The sequence below is a fragment of the Hippichthys cyanospilos genome, chromosome 4 (assembly GCF_059441005.1).
Source record: "Hippichthys cyanospilos isolate Australia breed blue-spotted pipefish chromosome 4, RoL_Hcya_1.0, whole genome shotgun sequence".
Taxonomy (NCBI): domain Eukaryota; kingdom Metazoa; phylum Chordata; class Actinopteri; order Syngnathiformes; family Syngnathidae; genus Hippichthys; species Hippichthys cyanospilos.
In genome coordinates this window covers 19216584-19237961 of record NC_142372.1, presented here as the reverse complement: position 1 = coordinate 19237961, position 21378 = coordinate 19216584, and the positions used below count along the sequence as shown (strand labels likewise).

At 39.3% G+C, this 21378-nt stretch overlaps 1 protein-coding gene across 1 annotated transcript in view; it reads right to left on the bottom strand.

The window, feature by feature from the left end:
* Positions 1–15668, bottom strand: part of luzp2 (leucine zipper protein 2) — a 124675-nt gene extending 109007 nt beyond the window's left edge. The window contains exon 1 of the mRNA XM_088413143.1: positions 15372–15668. Within this exon, the coding sequence (XP_088269269.1) occupies positions 15372–15433 (62 nt within the window). The 5' untranslated portion in view covers positions 15434–15668. The remainder of the gene's footprint in view (positions 1–15371) is intronic.
* Between the last annotated feature and the right edge of the window lie 5710 nt (positions 15669–21378).

Here is a 21378-nt window from a genome sequence, read left to right as displayed (position 1 = left end):
TACACCGTGAAGCCTTGTGTTATTCCCTTTTTTTCTCGCATTGATTTATATTCAGAAGAATGTTTATTTTTTTGTGGATGAATAGTTTGGGCATAGTGAGTTTATGAGGCTTTTTTTTTTTTCCAAAGCTGTAGATGAAAATAATCCAAAACAGAAGAATCGCAGCAGCAACAGCAGCATTGACCAAAATGAAATGAAATTAGGACTAAGCTACAACTTGGCTGACGAGTAACCCCCCCCCCCCCCCCCCCCGCCCCTTTCCGTTTTATGGATCTTTCTTACTATTCTCCGTTGGTTAAATAATGCACATGTAAACAAGTGCAGAAGATGTCCTAATTAGCCTCAAATATTGCACTTTCAGCTAGCTGGTCAACTTGGAATTGAATGATGACTTTAGCAGACTAGATAAATGTGTCTTGGTTTCTTACCCAGTTCCTTTTTCACTTAGATGTGACTTTTCTATTAAGTCTCTTAATTAATTGTGTTCTACAATACTGAGTAATCCCTAGCTGTGTTAGCTTGTTTGAATGGGGCATTAATTCAGCCATACACTGAAATGCCTCGCTCTCCTTCTTTGCACCACCACACATATATTACCATCTCTCCTCCATTCCATTAACACTCACTAGTAACAGTGAGATCAACTTGCTGAAAAGCTTTGTATATAAAGGGTATTTATTTGGAAAGGGAACTCAACACATTTCCAAGAGCATAAAATCACTGTTAATCCGTTTAGGTTGGAAGTCATATTTTATTATTAGACTTATGCATTTAAGTAATGGGATTCTGCTTGCTACACAACCCAGTGCTATATTTGGAGGAACCTGTTGTTAACGCAGGGTCTTGAGATTTTTGATAAATTAGATGTGTAACATATCACATAAGCTTTGACAGACTGATGGGATTTATTGTTAGCTCTGACGGAACCCCAATATATAAATGTGTAGCTGCACAATGTTCACAAGTGTATTTATATATATATATATATATATATATATATATATATATATATATATATATATATATATATATATATATATATATATATATATATATATATATATATATATAAACCTTGAATGATGAATAAACTGCATTTTTCATCTACTAAAGCAAAACATCTCCATTTGAGGACAGTTGTGTTTTGATGGACATTTCTTATCTTCTAGAATTCAAAGAAAAGGATAGTGAGAGGGGATTCAGATAATTTGGGGTCAATACCTCTGGACACCTTTTGTGCGAAATGTTAAAGGTGTGGGAAAGCCTGACAAGGTTACATACAGCGAGGATCATTTTCACTACAACCTGTGACCTTCTTCATTTCTTTTTAAACAGTTCCGTTTCAGTTTGAATTTCAGTTAGAATGAAACATGTAGTATGACCTTTGTTACATTGTACTTTTATGACTTGGTTAAGGGAAGTGCAAAAAAGAAAATGTATTAAAAAACAAAATAAAACAAACAAACAAAAAAAAACAGAAAACCGACAGTGTAAAATTGTTGACTAGAGGGTCTTAATAAAGTGCCAAACATTTGCACTCATGTTGTTTGAGATCTGGACTTGAAAAAAATGTTATAAAAATCCCTCTCTCAAAAGACTCAGGAGTAATTTTAGGTGTGATTTTTGATAGTTTTTTACAGATCTGGGAAAACCCCTGCTTATTTCCATATAGTAACTGACCCCAATTCATCTGTTATTTTCATGAGATCTTAACCAATTTCAAGTGGCTGGTTTGAATAGATGTTTAGTAATCAACTTTGCCTATTTCCTTATTGTGTGGAAGGAAATGCAGTATAGTTTTCTCCTCAAACGCCTGGTCGTTTGCTTGTGTTTATTAAGGCAATAACAAATGAAAATAGTGATGACAGACACATGAGTAGGCTTGCTTTGTCAAACTTGATGGCTATAGGGAATAGATAGCAAATTTCCAACCTGTCACGACCGAGCCTCAGTGCTAATGGTATCGGCTTGGGGCATGCTCTTTCCATCTACAAACATGCACTGCTTGAGGTCAGACTATAAAACAATAAAGACAAAACCAAAAAAAATAAAATCTGTGCAGACCAAGCCTCATGATCGATCTTCTCAGAGTGGGCATCCACCGCTAAAAAGCAAAATCAGAGATGATGAGGTGCGTTTGTGAGAATCCTTTTCACCGAAATCTTATGATTTAGTAAGCTCATCAGACTACCTATTATACTACTTGTCGCTTTGAAAAAGTGGATGATGAGGGCGTAACATGGCTATTTGTTCTTGTGGATGTAAAAGCATGTTTGCAGGTGTCATTATGTGACTTCACCAGTCAATCCGGTGGGCACCAGGTGGCGCAGCATCGATTGTAATATTCCTTTATCAATGATTAGGCAATTAATAATAATTTATTTTTAGGTGATCAAATAAGTACATGAAGATAATTTTCTGGTGCTGATTGTGTTGATGTGAGTGTGCAACATACATGAGAGTGAGGCCGTCATGAGCATCACCCCAAAACCTTGATGTAGGTGGGTGCAACCCAGCTCCAACTTCAACAAAGTAGTGCCTGAAAGCTCAAACAAAATGACATAAAAAAAAAAAATCCTAAAAATATTTGCCATTTTGGAGGTGGGTGAAAGTGCCCCCCTCCCAAAAAAAAATAAATAATGCCAGTTGATATTATAGCACATGCCTTTATCCACAAAACAAAAAAATAGGTGTCCACTTCTGTGCCTGCCATGTACACCAAGACATGGGAATGTATTGATTTCAATGATTACTCTATCTGTCCTTAGGTATAAATGTGAATGGTTGCTTTTCTGTATGTGCCCTTCAATCTGCCTCAAAGTCCAACAGCCCCAGATCTCCTGCAACTAACGGTGAGAAGCATTATTCACCATTTATCATTTGTATGCATTGATATTAACTCATAATATGTATTATTGCTGGGGTGTGAAAATAAAATAAAAAAATAATTTAAAAATAAATGTCTAAATTGAATTAAAAATGCATCTTATCATTGGAGACATAATACACACTGGATTATAAAATGCAGTCTCAATGAACAAGTCTAATTTTGTAAATTTCCATATATAGGTCACACAGTTATAAAATGCACATTGTTTTAAAGTGCATCGCAGCACAATAAGCAAAAAACTAATACAGTAAGCAAGTGAAAGTTTATTTAACTGTGATTGTGGATTTAGACTTATTAGGATGATATTTTTGCTAATATGTAGTCAGTTGTAGACTTTAAATACCATATTTTTCTGGACCATGATGCGTAAGTAAACAGGAAGTAATTAGAATTAACAATGACAAATTAAAATGCTGCAGCTGACGATAAGATACGCTATTGATTTTTCAAAAAATGTACGTATTTGACATGTGCTTTATATACCGAAAAATATGCAATGCTTCTATTAATAAAGGTCCCTCCTCTTAATAGATACATGCCCCAAACTGGAGTGGAAGGAAAGAAGTGTCTGGGCATTATACAAATGAGAAAATATATTAATAAAGTGATGGTTATTAATTGTAAAATGATGTCGGTGGATCATTTACCCTCATGGTATGTAATGTTCATGGACCAGCCAGGACACCTCTTATGGTGAGTTAACATTTATAATGCCACTGTACTGTTCAGTGCTTCTGCAATATCTTCACCCGACTTTCCTTTTCCATTTCATTAATTTTAAATGGTGTTAAATATTGAACGTATGTACAACATAAAAGTTGTGTATGAATTGTGTGCGCAATCCTGCCTGTATGTGTGTGTGTACATATGACAATATGCCTATATTGCATGGCATAACTTCCTCTAGAAGCGCTAGTAAGCTTCCAAATATACCGAGTTCCTGTAACTGGACTCCTTAGAGGCATAGTATCAAACATGAACATCAATACTAAAATGTAAGAGTAGAAAAAAATACCTGTACATCTACAACTGTTACCATGAAAATCATTTTTCTGCTCAGTGGTCACAACATTCACTACCTCGGGGAACACTGCATCCTTAACCTTCTTGCAGTACCCCCCCCCCCCCCCCCCCCCCGCACACACACACACACACACACACACACACACACACACACACACACACACACACCTTCAAATATCTGTTTTCCTGTTTCCATCGAATAGACTGTATACATTTTAATGGATTTAGAGCGGAAATGCTCCATTGCCTGTCTTGAACAATATCCTGGAAGTCAGTAATCCCTAAACACCACATTCATCCTCCAGGGAATTTCATAAAGCTCATTAAATCAGCGTTAGTCCAAACACCTCTCATCAAATGCTAATTTTGAAAACACGCAAGTGAGGATGTTTTCTATAACTTAACCTTAAATATTGAGTCTAGATGCCGCCTATTGATTATAGTCAAACATGTTGTTTTTAGTATAAAACTCAGGCTTTCAAATCTGTATGAAATGAAATGACAACTTCACCAAGCGTCCCCCAACCGAACCACCATGGAATGGGTCGAGTGTAAGGACAGATTGTAAGATTGGGTAAACATTTGAATGTGATCCAGTTGCGGCGCTCTAATGAGGAGAAAATTGATGACAAGTCCTAAGGCCCAGGACTGACGGATATTTGCAGCATTGGAGTGGTGGTATTCTTCCCTCGTGGTAGTCCTACTTGTCAAATGCAACCAGTATTCAACAGAAGAACTATAAGCCTCTCCAAATAAAGCTCAGAGAACACAAGAATGACATTGTATATATGCAAACTCCCCATATCACCATACAGACATGAAGCCACGGTGCATCTTGAAATCTAATTGTTTGTATAATCCACAGTCAGGCTGTAATTTCACCCTTGGTGAGAGAACATCTCGTGTGCATAAGACCTCAGACTGTTTGATGACTAGTATGCGTGTGACCTGAGAAGCTTTGTGCAAATTAAATGTGTTTCATATATTTTCTGTGCGTCACCGGCTTTCTCGCTTTTGTTTTAAGTGTTTGGATGCTTGAGCATTTGAGGGGAAACATTGATATTGATATTCACTGCAGACTGCTCCCATCCTGTCATTTTGTCAACACCATCACAATGTGGAGCCCAGCCAAGCAAGACATCTGACAGACAGGCAAACCAGAATGCTGGACGTTCGGTAACGCAACACCCTCTAGCTCCCCTCTTTGAACCTAACAGTGAGGTTCATTGCACATACAGTACATACACACCCACACAAAACAGCATTGCATTCTGTGGGTTGGACATCACTGTGCACTCAAGTTGTTGCTGAGATACAGAATAAAAGCTGGGATGGACAGATTGATCAGAAAGATGCAATCAACAAGAAGGTGAACTGCATGAGTGGTTTCTATTTGGTGCCAAATGACACTGGAGATTGATTGGCAAGAGGCAGAACCGCTTAGACCAAGAAGCGTTATTCCCAAAACACTATCTCCAGGTCTTTAATATGCTAGTAAGTTGTCTGAATGGTAATGTTTTGATTGAATGTGCATTTTCAGTATGTTGGACAATCACCCCCTTATAAAAAAAAAAAACAAAACAAAAAAAAAAAAACACAGCATGATGAAAATGTGATACAATAAATGCTTAATGAAACCGAGTTTCAACATAAACGCTTTCATTTGTTCTGTAATTGCCTCAAACTGTGCATATATTGGGTCCTTTCACCAAAGTCCTTAACACATATTTTTTGTTTCAGAATTGAATGCTGAAGCCAGACAAAAGACCACTTGAAAAAAAAAAAAGCAACGACAGCATTTGAGGGGTAAAGAGCTTTGAACGAAAATTCTCCTCTTGTATATTGAGAGCGCACCACGTAACATACACGTACTTATCGATCAGGTGTCTCGGTAAAGCATTGAATAAACAGGGTGATAGGGGACTACAGGAACCAGAGGTTGTCATCCAAGATGAATCCTGACACTAGAATATGCTGAGGAAATTATATGATAAAAATAACAGAAACCAGCCAGACGCCTTCGAGGAGGTGTGCTAGCGACTGATAAAGGATTCAGCTTTATACGGCCTTCATAAAACGCAACTGATATTTCATTTTCTGAGAAATTAAACATGAGAGATAGGCTGCGCAGTATGCTCAGCTGTGGTTATTGAACAAACAAGGAAGGATTAAAAAAAAAAGACGGAAGAAAAAACATCCACCCAGTTTAGCAATATTCTCATTTTGACAGTACACGTACTTCCTTGAGTCACTTATCATGGCACAGGCTATGTCAGCATTGTATGTGGTGCAGAGTGTTAATTAAACAGGTGAGCAACTCTCTTTTTGTTGACTTACCCACCAAGATTCAGGCTCTGCTGGTCATTTAATTGCTCTCTCAACACACATAAAACCTCAGTTTCTCAGTTTGCTTAATTTAGTGCAATGCACCAAATGGTTATCTAATTAACATAACAGTCCCAAAAAAGCACTACATGAGGAACAAAATGAAATGCCTGACAAGACTGACTTATCAGCCGTCTGATAAAAGATGTTTTTCACGAGTAAAATTCAGAGCAAAATTTTCCATTGGGAAATGTCAACACAGTAATTCATTTTACTAAGTCTACCTTGGCTGGTATATTGATTGTAAAATGATGAAAGCATACAATTTAGCAGAAGTGGAATAATTACTTTTACTCTACACATTCATTTCATTCATTGGAATTCATGGGAATTTAACATCTATGATAAGAAGAGAGCTAACAATTGTGTGTCAGTCATATGGGGATTCTGTGATGTTTTTGAAAAAGTAAGCTATACATTAACCTATAGCATTAAAGTAGGCAATGGGGGGGGGGGGGGGTGTTAACAGCAGTGTGAGGAGGAGAGACAAATGCTGCTGCAAAATAATTAATGAAAGGGATGAATCACTGAGGCCTCGCTGTGTCTTCATGATCCAAGCTTTTTTTTTTTTATACCTGTATAATTCATAAGCCTTCTTGGTTCATGCCAAAAGAAATATCTTCATCTTCCAAGTTCTCTATCATTTTGTAGATAATTCTGAAGGGTTAGGTTCCTCTGCTTGTAAACCAGTTGCGGGTTTACAGACAGCAGAAATGAACAAAACCGCTGAATGGATACAGCCGATGGCAACGTCATGATCACATAAATGAGAGCAAAAGCTCCAATTGCTCAAGGTTGCTAGAAAAATTGATATTTACAGCACAATTATTTGAGCCTTGAGCCACGCTAACTGTTCCAGACAAGACATTCAGTAGAAGAGAATGCAAACATTGAAGGGCAATGGATATCGAAATTGCTGCTAGTGATGTGTGTTCACACTATTCACTTGATGAAAAGGTGAGAATCATTGCAGCTGGAAGGCAAGGAAAAAAAGATAACGCACAAGCAAGGAAAAAAAAAAGATAACGCACAAGGTGATATTGTATAAGATCAATGTGATGGATATTTGGGCACTATGTTGTGATTCTCTACCAGATCGCAGTGGCACCCTAGTGTATGGCAGGAGATCATGAGTGGTAAATGTGGGAAATTATCCAATTTCACCTAAAATGCCTTTTCTTTCATTTATTACAACTCGTTATCATTGTTCAACTGTCTATGTCAGTGACATAATACTCACAGGCAGAAAAATTAAAGGCAAAGGGACAGAAGGAGCATAAAAATGCTATTTTTCCATCAGTTACCATTGAAACAACACACGCACACAAATATACATAAATATATATCTTCGCGGCAGTTGGTTAGCACATCCGCCTCACAGTTCAGAGTCCCAAATCCTATTCCAGCTCACTCTGGCCTTCCTGAGTAGAGTTTGCATGTTTTCCCTGAGCCCGCGTGGGTTCTTTCCTCCCACTTTTTTTGTTTTTGTTTTTTTTTCCTACATTGAACGCACTAAAATACCCCTAGGTGTGAACATCAGTGCCAGCAAGATGCATCCTGCCTGTTGATCAAACCTGAAATAGGCTTGGCATAAACGTCAAAGAAAATGAACAGATAGATTCCTTAAAACCATGGCTCTATTCTCAATTTTGCTTCATCGAATTTGCAATGAGTTCAAGTTTTCATGCAGTTACGGATACGTAAACCAATTAGATGGCGCTTATCCCGGGGGCGCAGGTCTGATCGCTAAAATGAACGTTGAAATGAACGATAAAAATAAAAAGCCGAGATCCTGGTGGAGTTGTAAAGAATGATCAGCGGATGTGTTTCGGAGGAATCATATGAAGTGTGCAAGATGATGACACTTTGACTCAAATCTTATACCATGACCAACATCCACATTGAAGAACCTCTGAAAGGCCGTGAGCGTCACATTTATATGCATTGATCAGATGTGACAAGATCCAAAAATCACTCAAGCGTGCTGCTTTTGCTTCAAAACAAATTGACTCCAAGCTGTAGCGCAACAATACGCTGAAAACAACCAAGTCAGTTTATATTTGCTGCCATTATGACGAGGGATGGTGCTCAGCTTTTGTTTATTATGGTGATACATCTTGCACTACAGTGTAAAACAAAGAGCCAAGCCCTCCAGTAATGACTCATTTCTGAGAACACAAGCATCAGTGTTTAGAGGGACAGAGCAATTAAGTCTCTGCCAATTACAACAGCAATTTTGACAGCGCAACACTATGTGTAGTGACAGCACCAAAGCAGTACAATCAAGCGTTGGTTGAAGCTGCAATAAAGAGCCACATCAAAGTTTCCTGGATCGCCTTTAATGAATTGTAGGTAGGAAAAGAAGTCGATAGCACAATGTGCAGGAACATTAGTTGTAAGCAAAAGGAAAGAAAGTACATCGCTTGATTTTGGAAAAAAATAATTGGGGTGACCCGAACCTTCATATCCTATGCAATTTTATAAGGCGTCACAAATATTTGTTTCAAAGCAAGGAAATTACAGTTCATATCTAGTGAATACTACCATTTTTGCACCCAATAGAGGATGGACTGACTGAATTAATTAGTAAATGGTTTGCATTTCAGTTTCTTTTTCCAAAAATATTAGGGATGAGATGCTTCCTAAAAGTGTGGGATTCAGCTCTGTTCTTGGTTTTGTGGCACACTATGTGTTGACTGCATTGAAAATACTATTCATGTTTTCAAGTTAACAATGTGTTTATGCTAGTGGTAGGCCAACAAGGCTTCCTGTGCTGGCCTAACATAACCTGAGCTCATTATCCTATCACACACACACACACACACACACATAAGGCCAGCTAGAAGGCCTCGCACTGAAAGTGGCATGTATGTGCCCTGGGATTGGCTGCTCAAAAAAAGGACAGATTAAGACTGTTGGAAGTGTAGTTTTCAGTTGTCATTGTAATCGTCGGGATAGACATTTTGTCAGATGTCCGTCAGTCTGACACACTTTTTTTGCTAACTTAAATTTTAGCCCTTTTAAAAGGCATGATGGTCAGCTGTGTTGCTGTATCTTTTGAGTATAAGATGAAATCACTTTGCCGTCAATGTGACTTGAGTCACTTCATTTTGCCACCAAGCAGTGAACTATGTTCAGCTGAGTGAATAAACTGCCTTCAATTCACTACTTGTCATTCACAACCATAAAATAGCGGACTTCACTGGGGACCTAAAAATTTGTGATTCTTTCCCCAAAAAGTTTTCTTCTAAGTTGTGTATCAGATCCAGATGTAAATACTGGAAATAAAAGCTGAACTGTTGATCTGTTGTCTCATATTCGTCTTGGTGTCAAACTCAAATGTTTCCAGTCTTCAGAAAAAAATAAAGGAATTTGCTTCACTGTTCCAATACTTTTGATGGAGACTGTTTGTGGAAACTAAAGTACCGTAGATCTACAGTTGTTGTCAGAAGCCCATCACAACGGACAACCATAGTTATGTAAAGCATGATAATGCCTTTCAGTGGACACGATTGCCAATAGCACTCTAGTCCCAACTGCATACACGTACATGCAATTTCACTGAAATGATGGCTTATAGGAGTGTGGGTTTAAGAGCCTTGGCTGGTTATTTCACTTTTATTAGTGTTATATGTTGTAAGTGCAGTGCAAAATTATACTTACTGACGTTGGATTGATTTTGAGTTGAAAAAAAACAAAAAAAAAACATGGTTTGGGTGGTCTGCGATTGGCTGGCAGCCGGTTCAGGGTGTCCCCTGCCTACTGCCCGAAGCCTGCTGAGATAGGCGCCAGCAAGCCTGCGACTCCTGTGGGGATAAGTGGCTCTAGAAAATGGATGTATGGGTTTGGGTGGGTGTTTACAAAAGATTTTTGGGACTAGCAATGGAAGTGAGTAAAGGGGGAGTGAGCAAGGCGGGGCTTGACAATGACAATGAGCGATGAGGGGGTTGACGACGGAAGTTGGCGGGGGAAGAGGGGGCGATGGCGGAAGTTGCCTAAGGACCGGCAGTCGTCTGACGGACCAACGATTAGAATATTTAGTGAGTAAACAATGGCGGACAGACAATGACAAAAGGGAGGTGGGGCACTGACGTCTGTCGCACCAGAAAATAAATGTAAGTTGCCCACCCCTACCAACCTTTAACCATTCATGAAACAGAATAAGTCATGACAAAATTACTGCGTGATGGTAGTCCTTAACACACATTCATTCTCAAACGAAACACACACAAACACGCATCATGGTGTAAAGGATACATAACGTATTATACATTTTAAAAAATATTTACACAATGAGCGTTTTCACTACACCATAATATGTCCTTTACAGAGAAGAACTCTCCCATTCAATGTTTGTCGAATTATCCCATCTACCAACAATTAAAAATATTTAAGGAAGATGAAGGGTGGAACTCATCTAAACACAATCCTCCTGTCAACAATACAGTGGAACCTCCAGATACGAATTCCATTCCATTCCATTCTATTTCATTCCAGAGTGCAATTTGTACCCTGAATCATTCGAATGATGAATCATATTTTACATGTAATTTGCCTAATTTGTTCCAAGCTTCAAATAAACGACATACAGTGTTACATTTTATAATATTGTACCATACCTTTCAAAAAATGCGATATTCAGTAGATGTCAGGCAAATGACAGAAAAACAATAATTTTGCTTACACCAAATATCATTGGAGCCACATGGCTGTGAGGATATGACATGTCGTGGTGTCTGACTGTAACCATGGAAGCTGCTGTAACCCTCATGGTTTAGCACTCTCACACTCACAGTAAAATGGTTAAACAAAATGGTATTGTCAAGTTTTCATAAACTGCTGCACTTCCAAAAATGCAGTAAATCATTGTGTTTACATAAACTAAAGTATGTTTAATCATTTTTTAACCTTTTGTGCTCAATGCCACCAAAAAAGAGGTACATGGTGACTCTGCTGGAGATCTGTGATTTTTTTTTTTTTTAAACCAGTCAATAAATTCTTGCAATCAATTTGGTTTTGGCTCATCAGACACCCTCCTTTTGCACTCACCACTAGTGACGTTTGACCATTTTTTTACAAAGCACATGGCGTTGTGCAATCACGTGACGACACAATATTGACTATGTTGACATGCAGTTAATATTTGGGATAAGGTCAGAATTTCTTTCTACAACTTTTGGATAAGTCCATTTACACTGAGTGGTAAACTGAGGTTGCTCAAAGCATATTGCATTCATGCTATATATATATATATATATATATATATATATATATATATATATATATATATATATATATATATATATATATATATATATATATATATATATATATATATGTGTGCGTGCGTGCGTGCGTTTGTGTGTGTGTATGTAAGCACGCAACATTTCAAGTACGGTCGATGTTGGTACGCTCACTGACTGTTATGTTTTGCTTTGTGTGTTTCCTTTTATTGGAGAGCTCAATGTATATAAAGTTAATATGTGAGGATGGACGCAGTTTGTCAAGCTGTTAACATGGAAGTGAGTGCCTGCAATTGGGTTTGCATGGATGTGGACAGTAACTTAGCCAGCCAGAGACTATTACTGAAATAGTCATCAGTACAGTATTGTCATTGAAGCCCATCTCGAGGGCGTATGAAATATCCGTCATGAGCCTTTCTCTGTCATGTCATCACACATTGCAGATAAATTATAGGTTGATTTTGAATTTTTATTTTGTACGATGCCAACTGAGATTGGATTTTTCCTTTTGGGCCCAATATGGAGCGTGATCCTGAATATTTACCAGTACTAAATCACATGCAATGTGAACAAGTTTGAAAAAAAAAAAAAATTAAATTAATAGTCCTAAAAAAAAAAAAAATTAAATTAATAGTCCTACAGAATATGGCTGATGGAAACTGAAAAGAGTATACATAAAAAAACACCTACGGATTGCAAGTATATTGTGTAAGTTGTGTTTTGCAATTCAACACACACAGGTGTGCATGTTTTAGCAAATTATTTTAAGATCAATTGGATTTGGATGTGTGTCAGAATAGGCTACTCATTTTCCTGTTAAACATCCTTTTCAAGCGGCTGTTACACTATGAGTTTTATTTCGTGAAAAGACCACTTGAAATAACAGACACTTGTCTGTACTCAATCAGCAATCTAATACACTCTCTTGCCCTTCCATATGACATCTAAAACAATCTCACATTTTCAAAATGGGGGGGAAAGTGCCAGGTAGTACATCTTCTTCTAAGAGCCTGCTGATGCAAGAGGCATCAAAGATGGTGTCAAGAAAATGTGTCAAAATGTTTTAAGAGAAACCCTGAAAGAGAATACTTGAAAGTATAAAAAGGTGGAACTGTTTGATCTGCACAGATGGGGAAAAGAAAAGGGGAAAAAAGCCAAGTACAGAAGCGCATTCTCAGCCTCACAACCCAGACCTGGGGGTGGACGGCCATGTCTCACGGGACCGGTCTCTTTGCAGCCTTGTGTTCTGCCTAAGTACCGCTTGATTTCTGCAATGGCACACAACCCTGCACAATCATTCTGCAGCTAGAGTTCCTCACTCAATTCATTAAAGTCAAACCTTTTTGATCACGCTTTCATTGGAGCTGGAGCTGGCATCACTAGTCAGATAGAGACGTGAACTGGCAGGTATACATATTTAATTAACAGCCATGCTTTTTTATGATGATCGCAAGATGGACGTCATTTTAAGTTTTCTGGGTAATCAAATGGAAGAAGGCATTTTTATTACATTTTTAATCGTGTCAGGTCATACATATCTTGTTGTATGTTGCACTCAGCATACAAAAGGGGTTCATTTACAGACCACTGATGTGATGATTGTGAATCTAACAAAGCGAGAAAGAGCTCTACCTAGGCCCGGCAGCACAGGTCACAATTCATTTTTCTCTCGTCCGCCTTACATTCAGTAATGTTCAATGTTAAAGTACTATGCCGCAGTGGAACAGAATATGATCACTCGGAATTACAACTGAGTTTGGATTTCAGAAAGACCATCTGACTAACATGTAATCTTATTATAATGTATTGGTTGGGAAACAGAACAACGCAAAGAAAAAAAAAGGTAAAATCAAGTGAAAATTTCAATGTCATCAACAATTGATGCACACATTATATATATATATATATATATATATATATATATATATATATATATATATATATATATATATATATATATATATATATATATATATATATATATATATATATATATTTATTAACATACCTGTCACCAATTACAGCAGGGAGCTAATAATGGAGCACAATGAAAATGAAAGCGTTTTGTATGAGCTGTACAGTTTCCCAGTTCAGCGGTGACATTTGCCTGATAATTACGACCACAACAGAAATGGTTGATACCGACCACTCATGGGGCCTTTCTTCTAGCTACAGTCGCTAGGCTGAATACATGTCGAAATGAAGCTATTTCAGAATACATGGCCAGGTGGTTATATTCAAGTCAAATTCAAAAACCATCTTAGCTGCTGCCATTATCACATCCTAATATCTATGTTCACATTGAGAAATTATTAAACTCCAATGTATCCAGAAACGGATTTCAATGTCGATGGAATGGCTTTTTTTGTTTGTTTTTTTTTTGTATTTCATGCAAACTGCTAAGCGCTTCACAAAAGCATTTATTAAAGAAAAAAAATCATACTAAGCATCTACTGTATTTATTTTACTAATGTTATCTTATTATGGCCACTACTTGGTTTGCCTTGTCCATCACTATTTTAAAAGCTGTTTTGAGCTTTCTTCTCAGGATGAAATAAGATTCTCATTATGTCTAATTGTTAATTAAATTGAAAGATATTTTGCTTCAAGAGTTAGCTTGCAAAGTGTGTTGACAAGCAAAAATGGCCACCTAAAAGGCTCAAGTTTAATCTTTGGAAGTACATCATATGCTCAGAAACACACTCAAATGCAATAATAGCTAAACATAGATATCATCGCTAGAAATATTCAAGTGTTTACAATAAGTACAAAGAAGCATATGCAGCACAACATGCAATTTACAATAAACATGACCAAGAGGGTTTATTAAAGACTAAAAGACTACAGTACCAGTTTGATTTTTGCTATACTGCTGGGGGCTAATACTTTAATACAATAATAAACTTGAGTACAAGTAGTAGAATACAAGTCATAAAAAGTTCACCGCTGTGATATTGACGGAAGTTGGACAAGGGCAATAATCTTACTCTGCTAAAAGGGCAACCTTTGTATCTTCAAATGTTGGTATTGATCTCATTATCAATAAAAAGCAAGCATATTTTTTTGTTCAGATACTGCATGTGTCATTAACTTTATTTGGAGAGAAAAAACAAACAAACCAGAATTAAACTGTTTTAGGCACTCGGGAGTAGGAAAGACATTTTTTATGCATGCCTTTCTTCATCTGAGTCTCCAAGCCATCGTCAAAGCCTTGAATTTCCCCTCACGACTCATTAAGAAAAGCAAGGCACTGACAGGAGAAGGTGATTTTTCAGCGATTCAACGCATCAAAATCGTCCAGTCTTACATCTCACTTCATCATTCTTCATTCCTATGACTTATCTTCTTTCTAAATGCAAAGCCTTACATCGCACACACACACGCACACACTCTCTCCTTGCTTGCAAATTGCAGCAGCATTCTCCTCATCCTTTCTTTTCACCTGACTTCAACTTGCACTCACTTAAACCGGCATGCAGCAAAAGTCCCGAAAAGCGCCGTGGTCACCCCCACTGCCGCCCCAGCAGGCATCGCATTGAGGGAATCGCACACACAATGGGACAACTGTCTCTTAGCCAACCTAGAACCGAGCAAGATAATAGCCCAGTTAAAAAGATGATCTCTTCCTTCCTCCCCGTAAGTCCTTGAGTTTCCTGAAGCAACATGCGACATACAGGGAGTCCGTGCCAGGACAATTTTAGGATCTTGCACATGACAAGGCAGGACAGAGCTTTACGTACTCATCTAATGTTGTACATGTGCGCATCCCTCCTTTTATTTGTTACAGAGTGCCTGAAAGTGGTTGAATGAAAACATCATCCAGTGCCTACCTTGTGTTGAGACTCAAAGCTGGACAGAGAAGCAGCATGCAAAAAACCTGGATGGATTTCATAGCTGAATCACACTCCCGATCCTTCTCCCGTCTCAGATGCTTTTTGCCTTTCCCCTGCGTCTCTCTCCTCACTCTCTTGCTCTCTTCCCACTGGCTGCTTGGGATTTTAGTGCAACCTCACACAAATACACACGCACACCCTCTCGCACACACGCTCTCACACACATGCGGGGAGGCGGACAGATGCAACACAGTGGCTGTGTGAGAAGGGGGCTATCTGGTTTTAAATAACACAGAGACACGGAGCGACTTGCTAATGAAAAGGAGCGGGTGGGGCCTGAAATCATGAGAGCGAGATGTGGAGGAGATATGATGTCAGTACCCGAGGAGCTTCTGCGATTGGTGAGAAGCTTCTTTGCCATTGTGTGGCTGCTGCTTGCTCCCCCAGCTCTGTGGTACCCCATTCAGTCCGCACTGTCTGTTTACTACCTGCAATGTGTGAGGAGTAGCACGCAGCATACATAAGTGGTGAGAGTGGCCATCGGGGACACGCTACATTGGAATCGACAGCTCTGAGAAACGATGCAAACAGATTTAAAGGGATTGTAATCGTCTATGACAGTGTGAAGTTTTCCATTTCAAAAAAGTGAAATTATGATGATGGAAAGCAAAGTGATGCTGAGGTGCCAAAGTAATAAAAAAGTCAAAGTAATTAATGCAAGAGCACTCAGAGAGCGCAGATCTTTGCCAAAGTCTAAACATTTGAAACTTGATGCATTTGTAATCATAGAAAAAACTGAATCTGTTTGAAAAAACACATTCTTTAACCAGTCATCTATCCCATTTCTATCATTCATCCGAGGTCGGATTATGGAGGCAGCACCTACAGCAGGGAAGCCCATACTTACTTCTCCCAGCGACTTCGTCCAGGTCTTCCTGGGGAATTACCAGCAGTTTTCAGGCCTGGACGACTGAGGATTCTGCTAGCCATTCCAAACAGACCAGAACAGAGTTTTCCAGGTCTGCCGGCATCCTTCCCCACCATTGGAGCCGACACCACCAAGTGTTGATCAGTTGACAATTCCGCCTCTCTCTTCACCAGAGTGTCCATAACATGTGGCGGCAGATCCGATGACTTGACCACAAAGATGATGGTCAAACTGCGGCTTATGGTGTCCTGGTGCCAAGTGCACATCTGGAAACGCTTATTTTTTAATATAGTGTTTGATATGGACAATCCGTGACTAGCAGACGGGTCCAATAATTGATCACAGCTCTGGTTCAGATTGTGTGGGCTATTTCTCCCAATCATGCCCCTGCAGGTCACACTGTCATTGCCCACGTGAATATTTGAAGTCCCCCAGCAGAACGAGGGAGTCCCCAGTTTTGGTCTTTGTTGTTTGGTGCACAATTCCAAACAACAGCCAGGACCAGTCACCCCACTCCAAAGGATTGAGGCTACCTTCTCATCTACAGGGCTTAACCCCAAAGCCAAGCCAAGGGGCAATAAGTATGACCACGACTGAGTCAAACCTCTCTTGAGCGGTACCAAAACCCAAGCTGTGTGTGTAGACAAGTCAGACCATGTCTAGCCAGAACTTTTCTGCCTTGCACACCAGCTCAGACTCCTTCCCTTCTGCATCCAGAGATCAGTCCATCAAGTCTATGCCGCTAACAAGACCAATTCTCAGGCCTGGCTCAAGAGGGTTGCCCTGGTGACTGAGATCTGAGCAAGGAAAACAATTGTTCAATTGTCTCAATCAACATAGAGGTCTGGGAGGCATGCTTTGTTTGGTTCCTCACCTTGTACCTATTTGCCATAAAGGGACAGGGACATAAAGCCTCAGATAACTTAGTTCCTAGCGTCATTGGGACACGTAAACTATGGTAAGGTTATGACTCATGGAGTGGAACTTCTTTAATCAACAAATTAAAACCTCATCTACAAAGATTTGAGGGGTCTCTGAACATTTCAATTGTAGTTTAACATTTTAAAATACCTCAATGACACGTGGTTGTAAATCACGACTTCTGGTTTGACACACCGGGAATTATTTTCATCAACAGGCACCTGGGCAAGGCTAGCTTATCGTGTATAAGAATGTGGCAGCCCGTGTGGCACCTCAATAAGTGCTTTGCCAAGGACTATATTTAATTAACTACACACGTCCAAGCGCAGGCGGCACAGTGGAAGACTGGTTTGCCAGTTTGACCTGTGCCTGTATGAGTTTTCTCCAGATTCTCTGGTTTCCTTATATGATCCCAAAAAGATGCATGGTAGGTGAATCGGACACTCCAAATTGTCCTTAGGTGTGAGAGGTCGTTCACACCTCTTATATGCCCTGCAATTAGCTGGCAACCAGTTGAGGGTGTCCCTCTAATACTGCTTGAAGAAAGCTGGCATGGGCACCAGCATGCCAGTAACCCAGGAGAGGAAAAGCAGCTAAAGAAAATGGTACAGGTTAAAGTGTGAAAACGTTGGGGCGGATGTGGAGTAATACAATTTTGGTGGATTTGATGGCGACGCAAGCAGACAGATTCTCGGATTCCATTTCATTGTAGAACTACATTTATTGAATGAATTATCAGTTCAGGGTGTACCGTGCCTACTGCCCGAAGACAGAGATAAGCCGCAGCATGCCCATGATCCTCGTGAGGATACGCGGTTAGAAGAATGATAGATGGATCTTAAAAATACTTTTAAGTAATCATTTTCCTCCACACACCAAGTGTGTCACACAAGTGAGGCTTTTTGTAGCATATGAGTTTCAGCCTGTTTGTTTACTTCACTGAAAATTCAACGCTTAGATAGTGGCAATGTAAGGCTGGGGGCTTTAACGTCTTCCTATGGCGGCCTCCAGACACCATACCACCCTCTCGCTCACTACAGTGAGGTTCATGATACATGTTTTATGTACTTTTGTATGGAAAAGGCCCAGATTCCTTTCAGAGCAGGAATGTCAAAGTCAAATGGACAAGGGGCCGAATGAAAAAAATAACTACATGCCGTGGGCCGGACTGATCGAACCTTCAGGTATTTATACATATGTAGGGGTCTTTTTTTTCACAAGGGTACTCCAACATTGTCCATATAACCAACTAACCCTAACTCTAACCCTCCCCCTGTCGACCTGTTGGGTTGGGGACTCGACCTCCACACAGATCATGTCCTGTACTTGTGAAATGCATGGGACATAACGCTAAAACTGCCACTAACGTTATGGCTGGAGTCCACTTCACGAATGAAAATTGATAAGTGGGCAACGTCAGAAGCATCGGTGCTCTCATCCCCAGCCTGGGAATGTGCGCTAAGCAACCGTGTTTTCTGCTCACGTTCATGTTTAGAAAGAGTTTGCCTTTTGTCTGGCAAACTGCATCACAAACTTGAAGTATAAAGCTTTTGATAAAATCCCACTATGTCAATGCTGAATTGGCGAGCTCTTCTGCCGCGACAGCAGTGTAGCTTTCGGATTTAGCTTTTCTGAACAGAGCCTGCTGAATTTCAAGAGATTTATCCCACCTTTTGTAGCCTTTGTTTTACGTCCATATTCTTGTTTTAGTCTGCGTGTTTTATTCCATGATGCCGTCTCGGATTATACTGTTTCATTACTGCTAAACTTTCTCCACTCAGATGCACATGGGTTTTCCAGCAACCTCTCCGAACGAGTAATCCGACTCCCACGTTCTTTGAAACCGGCAGTTTTCAGTGTCCACCTTCCATGTTGCCATTTTTGATCGGTATCTGAATGTTAACTTTTGCTATTATGCTAGATAATGACTTCTGATGGACAATTGAATGAAGCTGTTCGTGCTCAGGCATGCCAAAGGTAGCATTGTGGGAAATGGAGTATTGGTATATGTAAAAGGAACAAAATAAAAAATTAAAAAAACACTTGCGGCCCGGTTCTAATCAAATCAGTTTCATCCCGGGGGCCATGGAAAACCTTGCTGGCCGGGACAGCGACACTTGTGAGTTAGAGCATGCGAAGAACACAAATCAATTACTTCTTAGCATTTTACCCAAATTTGTTAATGTGGCCACATATTTGGTTGTAGAAGGAGTTTTATTTATCAAAATAATGCTAATAATATGAGTTTGTTCATGTTATTGTGTGCATTTACATGGCATTTTGATCCTGAATATTGCCAATATTCGGGTTAAAAACGTTTATTGACGGCATGTAAACACGGTGAGGCGACAGTACGAAGACGAGTGCTTGATGTGTATGTTGCGTGAGTGTCGAGTGTGCACCCTCAATACCCACAATATGAGGGAACAAAAAGTCCAGGCAGGGGAGAATTGAGTTTTGACTGGTCCGAACTGCTGAATGTATTTGCGAGTCCGCGGGGGAGCGGTTTAATGGAGCATGGCTCTGTCGGAACAAAACGCCTGGTGCACATTCATGTCTGCCAAAGACAGCCAGGTAAGAAGTCAGGGACGTTCAATGGCTCTCTGTCACAGCAGGTCCTGTCTCAGTGTCCCATTTCTTTTTTTTTTTTTCTTATTTTTGGTGGTGGAGGGGTAGTCCAGTTAGCAGGTCCGCTGTTTATTGGTCTGCGATAGTTCATTCTAATAGCAATTCATACAATAAACTGATTGAAAAGAGGATTTCACTGTTATTTTTTCAAGCCCCTATCCCGCTGAGAAGTTAATGCTTGTGTGTCATTCAAGGTAGCAGCTTTTTTGTTCATGTCAGGATTAGTTCAAGGTTGCAAACATTCACCAGACGTGCCCCTGATCTGCTCTTGCAATGAGATACATAAGTAAAAACATTCAAACTGCTCTTGGGGTGTGTCAAACATTTGCCAGCTTGGCAAACATTAGCAACCTAGTTGGAGAACCTTTGCAACCTTGAAAGAACCCTGACGTGCATGTGCATTTGCTACCTTTGCCAACACTCACAGCCCATCAGTTAGATAAAGGATTTGCAATCACATTCAGGTTTGCAGTAGACTGGAGCTGTTTAAGTACCTAAGGATCATTTGAAATATTCAGACTGAAGACAATCTGGGTGTTTCTCGCAGCGTGTTTCCTATTTGGAACCGGAAGGAATGTTGTCCCAATTTAATTTTTTTAGTTTTATGAAAAAAAGGTTATGCAAGGAAAAAAAAAAACGGAACAAAAGAAAACAAAAACATTGCAATCAACTAATGATCGGTGTGTGAATGAGCAAAAGAAAGCAAGTACTGTACTTGCATTTGCTCGCTGACTTGAAATACACTCAAGGACCACTTACATAGTAAGACATCTCAAACATCCGCGGTATAGTCGTTCATTGTACAAAACAGTCAATGACTCGTCCATGAGCTCATTGCAAGTAGTGCGTGGCAACTAGGGGTGGGAATCTTTGACTGTCTCACGATTCTATCCGATTATGATTTTGAGGTCACCTGGGGTCAGAATCAATTTTTGATTCTAAACGTTTCAAAACAATTGAATTCAATTAATTTAAAATGATTCCTGCTTCAATCTAGTAAAGTGCAAAGAACCATCATACTACTTGGTCATTTTTGCAAGACAGAATAACAAAGAGAGACTGTATATTTTTTCATACATTTATTAAGTTTTGATTAGTAAGGAGCATGTCTTTTTCCACTAAAATAGTACTGTATGTGGCCAACTGCTATTTTTTTTTTGCTTAAAGAGGTAAAAGTAGAACGGGATACATTGTCGATTCATATTACCAAAATATGTGGAAAAACTGTTGCCCAAATTAAAAATAGTGATATTTCTCAGTACATTTATGACAAACAAGATATGAAAAGGAACCTTTTCAAGTGAGCAGCTAAATTGATAGTAGTGGGAAAGGTATGGGGAAAAAGGGTGCCAGTTGGTTCATCTCGGAGCATATTAGGAGCATTATCAGTCACAATTGTTTGTAACATTCTTAAGTACAGTCGAGACTGAATTTTCATTCATTTACTTGTACACTTAATATTACCGTTTGTTGGCGGTATTGGAAGTAATTAATTAAAAATGTAGTGGTTTACAGAAATTATGTTTC